Genomic DNA, 8,406 nt, shown 5'->3' with positions numbered 1-8,406 from the left:
TTTTTGAGACAGGGTTTCTCTGAGTAGCTCTGGCTGTCCTGGAACTTACTCTGTAGACTAGGCTGGCCTCGAATCAGAAATCCGCCTGCCTCTGCCTCCCAAGTGCTGGCATTAAAGGTGTGTGCTACCACTGCCTGGCTGTAAATAGTCTTCTGCCACTGGTAACCCCTGCCTCTAGGCATGAATCCTCCATGTTGCCTGTAACTCATGCCCTGTGCTTTTGCTCAGTTTGGATTTGTATTCCACTGGGTGACTAGCATCCTTCAGCTTTTTAACACTGCTCACAGGAATCCTTCCTCTTTCTCCTTGGCAGATGATCTGACTTCTCTGTTCTTGTTAGTTGGTTATGGTAAACCTATGCATTATGTATTTTCTGTGTCTATATAAACTGAGGCTAGTTTTAAAATCAATGTATTAAGATAAAACCTCCCACATACAAAGGTTCAACTTGTCATTTTTTTCAACTTTACAATGGTATAAAAAAAATACATATTCAGTAGAAACTACTAAGTTTGTTCTTTTTCCAGGCTATTGATTTTCTGTTAGGAGGTTTTGTAGTGGCAGAAAACCAGGTGTTTGTATGATTAGAAAGGTAAGTGATTGGTTTAGTACTCTAGTGTACTGTGGCAGGTAATCATATAGAAGAACTATTCAACATTTTAATTCAAAATAGGATGAACTGTAGGTTATTGTCTTTTTTTATGCATACTGAGTGATTGTCAATAGTATCCTGAGCAATTTAAGATTGACTGGCCAAAACTATGATGTCCATTGGAGTAACACATTTCAGTTTACACTATTCATGTCTCTCAATGAGATTATGGTACATAACCCCACTATAACTGCCAGAGTCTGTACTCTAAAGAGTCCTGAGACACAAACCTTAAAGAACCAGGCACTCAAATCAATGATAGCTGTAATGCTAGAAATACAATACTGGTTGGTGGGTAATCTATTTTTAATTAGTCCCTGAAGCATCAATACCATGTGCTGTTTAATCCCTTACATCCTAACTCCCATAGACTACCCATCTTATTTCCATGTTCCCGGACACGTCAGTACCATCGGACACGTCAGTACCATCTACGATGCTTTAATCCCTCACACTGACTCCTGTGGACGGCCCATCTCTCTTTGGGGCCATCTATGCTACTTTTCTTCTTGTGAATGTGCTTGCCTTTTTGTTGCTCCACTAAAGCAGTTTCGATCAATATTCCAGTGATATCTAACAGCTCAAGTCCCCACCATCCTCAGTCTGTCAGTAGCATGGGGCTCCCATTCCAAAGCACAGCCTTCCCTTAGCCTCCATAACTCATTATTCAACTCCTACATCTCAGTCATTTATACATCCCCTTTGGTGGCTCTTCCCTCTGCTTGGCCATTAAATTATGGAGATTATCATAGCCTCAGCCTTCTTTCTCTTACTATTGCCTTCCCGTGGTGATGCCAACCACTGGGGTGGCCTGATTGTCATCTATCTGAGATGACTTCCAAACCTAAGCTCGTAGGCGAATCTTTCTGCTTCTTCCTCATATGCTGAGTAGCATTCCAGAAATTCTCTTGGAAATATCTCAAAGGAACTTCAAAGTGAACAATCCCAAGTCCAAACTCATCATTACTGTCACCAAAACTGCCTTTCTGGAGTATGTGACCCTAACTGCTGCCATGGCAGTTTGCCCAGAATCTGTGTGGTCCAGGCTCAGCAAGCATTGGCTCTGTCCTATGTAACTAACAGATGTAGGTGGGTTTCCTTGCCTCTCGACTTTTTCTCTAGCATCCTCTGGGCACATCTTATCTAACACAGTCCAACAAATCTCATGCTGAGGCTACTGTTGGGAGGTTTTTGGTTTGTTTGTTTGTTTTGAGTTTACAATATGAAGTCATATTTGGCTTGCCCCCAGGATAATTGACAAATATGCTGAGTTGTTAACTACATCCAATTTAGCAATCAATTATATTACTGACCTTGGCTTAAAATGCAAAGATAGCACTAAAAAAGACACTTTTCTAAGAATTCTTCAAAGCTATAAAAGCTCCAGGAGATGAAATTGTAATTTATTGATGTACAACATTGAATAGAAAGATAGATTAGTAATTATACTATCAGAAAATTGCCAAGCAATGTTCATCCTTAAGTTAAAATGAAAGCATACCTTTGCTTCTGATTATGGATATTTAATTTGGTATATATGCCTGGTTAATCTGGTTTGGCTAGAGATAAAGATTTTTGAAAAATTTCAGTCACCTCTTATTATTCTGGCTAAGTTGTTTTCTAAAAGTAAGGAATATAAATTTAAAATGTGTTAAGTGAGAATGAGAATTTGCTAGAAATTCTTTCCTGACTTCACACTTCTGGTACTTTTATAATTATCTGTCTAAGCCAAGATTTTTTTCAGGACAATGAAGAATTTTAGTTATATACAGAGTATATTTTCAAGTTTAATTTGTAGGTGTTAAGATTCAGTGTCCCAAATAACAGCCGAAAAACTTGCACTCTTGAATATTTTTCAGGACCCTTGATATAATAAATATTATAACAGTGATCTCTAGAAAGAAAGGGTTGGACTTTTGGTTTTAGTTCATGGATCACTTCTTTAACCCTGCGAAGCTATTTTATTCCAGGGCATACTTAGTAAATTACAGTTAGTATTATCATGATTCCACCTAGAGAAGCCTTAGCAACTATTTTTATAATTTACTTAAGGATAACGAAATGGTAACATGAAGCATTCACATGTTCTATCAATGCCTCATATTTTCATGCAAAGTAGTATGTTAAGGTTTAACAACAAATGAAACCAAATTGTGTTTTCTAGGCACTCTTACATTGATGAAATGAATTAAAAGTTTATGTTCCCTCCTACCCCAATTCTATCATTGCAAATCTAATCTACAAGGTGATGGTGTTCTGAGGTGAGGTCTCTAGGAGCTAATTATGTCATGAGGGTTGAACCCTCAAGTATGGGTTCTACTTGAATTAAAATCCTAATAAAGAGGGACCCCCCAGAGAGATCCTCAGTGTCTTTCATCAGGTAAGGTCCCAGTGAAAAGGACCCCTGCAGCCACAGAACTTCAGATGTGCTTAGAGATAAAATTGTCATAAAGTGGGAAGTGGAGAAAGAGTTATCATAACATTTTTCTATATTTCCCCATGTAGTCTAGATTCCATCATTCCCAATTCATCTTCATTACAGAACATTTATTAAGATTGAGAATCTGGATTAAGTTCTAAGAATCCTGCCCCTGATATATACTGCCCAGGCTTTTTTCAAATTTGAGATTCTCCAGCACCATATTTGGCCTTTTCTTTTAGTAAGAATAACACTTTTATTCTAATGAGAAACTTGAGAAACAAACACTATTATAACAAAAGAGCCAAGTAACTTCTATGCATATTGCAGCTCATCCGATCAAAACTTAATAAACCTTGGTGACAGATTTATTGACTAACTAGACTATGATTATGTTTTCAGTGTACTATGTAACCTGCCACTTTAATTTCCATTTGAAAAAAAGAACTTTTGACTATATATCTTTTTAAAAATGGGATTCAGCATGAATTTCTGTACGTGCATGTAGCACAGATCACATTCAACTCCTCCTTTTCAAACATCCATTTTTCCTGATTGTAGTGGTCATTCTTGCATCAACATTTTAAAAGCTTGTGCATATAAGAGAGACCATGGTGTGCTTGTTTACCTGTGCCTTGCCTATGTTACCTAATGTCACCAATTCCATTTTATTGTTAATGATAGTACCCTCTTTATGGCCAGGTAATATTTAATTAATTACATGTATATATATATTCATATATAATGTATTTATAAAGTCCTTTTTATACACATATACTCACACATATATAACCTTTATTTAATTATTTGTTTCTGGGCATCCGGGCTAGTTCCTTATGTATTGTGACTAGTGCAGCAGGCTTTGGTGTGCTGATTTACCTTTCTTTGAATATATACATAGAACTGATATGTCTATTTTTTAGTTTTTGAGGAACCCCTATATTGTTCTACATAATGGCTGGAATAATTTATATTACTGTCACCAGTATATGAGTTTCATTTCTGTGTATCTTTGTCAGAATTTGTTATTTATTTTATGGTACCTGTTTTCATTATACTTGGGATTTATATTTCCCTCATGGCCAGTGCTATTCAGTGTTTCAATATATTAAATAACTAGTTTGGTTTCCCATTTTAGAGTTAGATTTGTTTAAATCGTTTTTAGCTTCTATATACTCCAGCCCTTAATTCTTTGTCAGACGAGTGATGGTAAATATTCTGTGTCATTCTGATGTTACCTATTCATCTGGTTGCTTCTTGTGCTTTGCAGCCATGAGTTTGATTTCATCCCAACTAGTAAAGCTTTACTTTTGTTTCCTGCCACTACAGGTCCTCTGCAGAAACCCTTTGCCCCTCCAGGGGGCTTGAAGTGCTCCCTCTTGTTCAAGTTCTAGTGGCTTCAGATATCACATTTAAGGCTTTGCTTACTCCCCCTCTCTTCCATTTCAATGATTTCCCCCCCCCTTATTGAAAATTGGTTCTTCTCTCACATAACATATCCTGATTACCGTTTCTCCCCCCTCTACTCCCAGTTTCTCTCCCATCTCCCTTTTCATCTGGTTCCATCTCAAGTACAGAGTGAGAGATACACGGGTCCAATTTGAATCCTTTGGGGACATGCATCATTTGTAGAATGAGCATTGGTTACATGTGGAGACATGGCATCTCTGTTCCAGTTTTGTTGGCCACTTGTCTCTTTCTTTGCCAATGCCATACTGTCTAGGACACTGCTGCTCCACAGTAGTTTTTGAAATCAGATTTTGTGATATTTCCAGCTTTTATTTTCCCAGGATTCTTTTGGCAATCTGGGGTCCCGTGGTTTCACACGGACTCTAGGGTCATTATTCCTGAAGAATGTCATTGACATTTTGATAAGGATTATATTGAGTAGAAGGGACACTAAAAGAATATTAATTCTTCCAATCCAAAAACATGAGAAGCCAGTATATTTTAATGTCTTCTTACATATATTTCATCAGTGTCTTGTAATTATTATTGAGGTTTTTTCTATGCCCTTGATTTATTCCTCAGAATTAGCCATGGCAGCTGTTCATTGCACCTTCCAGAGTCTACCCATCTCTTGGACTCAGAGATGAAGTGCCTGATCAGGCTCTTTCTGTGTTACAATACTAATCTTTTTATCTAGAACATTTAGGTCACAGTCAATTTGGGATACTGTCAACACCCTTGTTGGGAGAATTGATAGGTAGTTTAAATAGACAGAATTTGGAAACCAAGTAATTATTTAGTAAACCTTTCATAATACAAGTTTGGCTTTGAAAGATGGACTTAAAAGTATCGTGCTGTACATATTGCATGTGCCAGGAGAAGTCACACAATAGAGCACTCCCCAGGACTCACATCTCTTCCAATCAGGTCTTCCTGGTTTTCCACAATTCCCCAGGGGGCGATACCTATGGTACATATCTTCCCTCGAGACTTAGACGCATGGTCTTTCAAGGCATCTCCAACATGACGAATGACACCTAAGAGCAAAGAGAGAGAGAGGGATTAACTTTGTCTGTTAAGGGCAGTGACCTTTCTATCATTCTGCAGGAAATTAATGGATGTTTTTAACTTTGGGGGAAATGTTAGATATACAGTTTCGACACACTTCTATAAAAACTACACATTTAGAATACATTCCATAAGACTGGTTATAATGCAGATATATTTCTCAATGTGAACTTAAACAATATTTTCCTTCAATTCCCATATTTACTACCTATAAAGTATATCTAGTATCTATATAGAATAAATATAATTAGAGAATATTTTGCTTGTAAGCATAGTGATTTATTAGTATCCTGAAACCTTGGAATAAAAAGCACAAACGTTAATTGATCCTACAGTCTGTGAAGGGATTAGGGTCATTTCAATAGTTATTTACCTAAGATTTTATTAACCTCAATTTCCTCTTCCTATTTATATCATATAATGTGGAAAGCCTAGTAATAATGCTGTCTTACTCAATGGCAAATTTATGCTAATGTGTGTAAATATACCTTTAATATTCATCATTTTATTTGTTTCCTTCTTCTGTTAATGATTGCCTCCCAGTTAAAAGCAAGGAAATTCAGATTACAGCAGTAGGGGACCAGATCTTGACTTTAAGAAACCATTTAAGAAATAGACAATTTCTAATCTTTTAGCTCCTTCTTGGGGCAGTCATTTCTATACATAACCTGTACGATACACTTTCTAAGCATTTACACTTAACCACATTCTCCTTGTTTCCCATGACTCACATCCTCGGTGCCATCCCTTCTATGAACTTTAATCTGGATATAATTCCTTGAACATACAGTGGCTTGTGTGTCTCCAAAAGCTCCATATTTCACTGCCACATCCTCTAGTGATGCATAACAGAATGTGACACATGTCCTCAGACAGGAGATAGGATGGTTAGTGTGGGCCACAAGGGACAGCCTAACTCCAAATAAGGGCCCAGAAGCCATACATCAAACATAAGAACTAACTAAGCAGTCTCACCACAGAAACATCATACATATTTCAATAACTCAATTGTAAAATAGATATGAGACCACATGAGCACTAATCCACAATGTGCTGTGCTGGGAGTCTGGGGAGACGAGCCTTTCACCTGGTACCTTGTTAGGGAGTCATCTAAGTGAAAATATTGCTGAATGTAACTTTCAGACAAAGATGGGTAAATCCATAAGTATTAATGTTAATATGCAAAACATATCAGGACTGGGTCAGATAAGACATTTAACTGTATGCTATGCTTCTCTGCCACAATTTTCTCTACGTGCTACCAGCTTTAACAGCCACCATTCAAGTCTCATACTCTGAAGCAGAGACAAGCTGTTTGGTTTATAGTATTTAGGATGTAAATTATTTTTTCCTGATTTTGAATGCATTTTATAAAAGAAGAAAAACAACTAGCAATCCAACTTTCTAAATATAGACATTGGTTAGAAGTTCTTTTGAGTCTTGCGTTGGGTAAGTCTCTCTACATCAGAAAGCAAAAAGACCAAAAACAATTACAAGCCAATGCTTTCTGCTTAGTGAAGAGGAAAATGTGTAGCCTAAAATCTGAATTGTCACTAAAATTTCTCTTTATAGGATCAGCAGGTCAGCTGAAGATGATGCCAATTGATGGACTGGGTTGGGATTTTTATAACACAGTACTATGTATGGACCATCTACACAGACCACTGCTAAAACATGCCTGCGTAGCTGAGTGCTGACTGCTCACGAGTTCTAGTTATGTAGGAGATTTCACAGTTCTCACATCATCTAAGCTAAAATTCAACTATTCTTTAATAAGGAGAAGGTGCATTAGTTAGACTAGAGTTATACTCAGAGTGTCCCACAACTTCCAATGTGCCCAAGTATACAGACTCTGAGCCTTCTGACAAATTTTCATTAGCTTATAGACCAGGCTCTTCTCAAACTCACAAAAGATCCACCTACCTAAGCCTGCTGAGTTCTGGCATTAAGGTCATATGCCGCCATACCTTGGACTGGTATACTTTTTATAAGACTTTCTGACTCAAGGTAACAAAGTTTACTCCATTATCTGTTGAATACTAATCACATTATACAGAAAAGAACCTAACTGTAAGTGGTTGTTAGAATTGATTTGATAATTATGCTTATATTATAATATGAAAATCTATATGGCAGGCAGGGAAAGATATCTGGGATCCATGAAGGATTGGAATTAATCATCTACTGGTGTGGAATGTTTTAAGAAACACTTAACATTATGAACACTCATGCATGTGAAGGGGTGTTCTGCAATTAGGAACGTGCACTGCTCTTGCAGAAGATCTGAGTTGGATCCCTGTACTTATGTTGGGCAGTTCACAACTGCCTGAGACTCCAGATCCAAGAAGGATCCAATGGTCCTGGCTCCTTAGAGCACTACACTCATGTGCACAAATTCACTCTCAGACACACATGCATAAATATAATTAGAAATAAAATATTTCAAATAAGCATATAACAACCTAGACTTAACCTTATAATTCAACCCCCTCATAGAAATAGCATTAAAAAAAACTCGGGCTAGGAACATACCCAGTGGATAAAGCAACTCTCATACAAGTATGAGGACCTAAGTGCGAATCACCAGAACCCGTGAAAAAGCAGGTATAGTAGTAGTAGTATGAGATCTGTAGCATGCCTATAGAGGAGGGTAGCAGAGAATGGTGAGTCCCTGTGTGTATACAGGAGCGAACAACAGAGAAAATCTGCCTCAACAAGGTGAAAGGCAGGGGCTGATACCCGAGGTTGTCTGCCTATGTGTTGTAGCCATGCCCTGTATTCGCTATGGCACGTACGGTCTCTCTCTCTCTCTCTCTCT

The 8,406-nt window shown here is 37.6% G+C and overlaps 1 protein-coding gene across 23 annotated transcripts in view; it reads right to left on the bottom strand.

Annotated features, from left to right (window-relative positions):
* Positions 1-8,406, bottom strand: part of Trpm3 (transient receptor potential cation channel subfamily M member 3) — a 934,047-nt gene that overhangs the window by 265,031 nt on the left and 660,610 nt on the right. For all 23 annotated transcript variants that reach the window (XM_031389936.1, XM_031389949.1, XM_031389941.1 and 20 more), the window contains exon 5: positions 5,433-5,557. In XM_031389936.1, coding sequence (XP_031245796.1) covers positions 5,433-5,557 — 125 coding nt within the window. The remainder of the gene's footprint in view (positions 1-5,432; positions 5,558-8,406) is intronic.

The sequence above is a fragment of the Mastomys coucha genome, unplaced genomic scaffold (genome assembly GCF_008632895.1).
Source record: "Mastomys coucha isolate ucsf_1 unplaced genomic scaffold, UCSF_Mcou_1 pScaffold21, whole genome shotgun sequence".
NCBI classification, from domain to species: domain Eukaryota; kingdom Metazoa; phylum Chordata; class Mammalia; order Rodentia; family Muridae; genus Mastomys; species Mastomys coucha.
The sequence above is the reverse complement of the archived record's forward strand: the minus strand, read 5'-3'. Positions and strand labels throughout refer to the sequence as shown.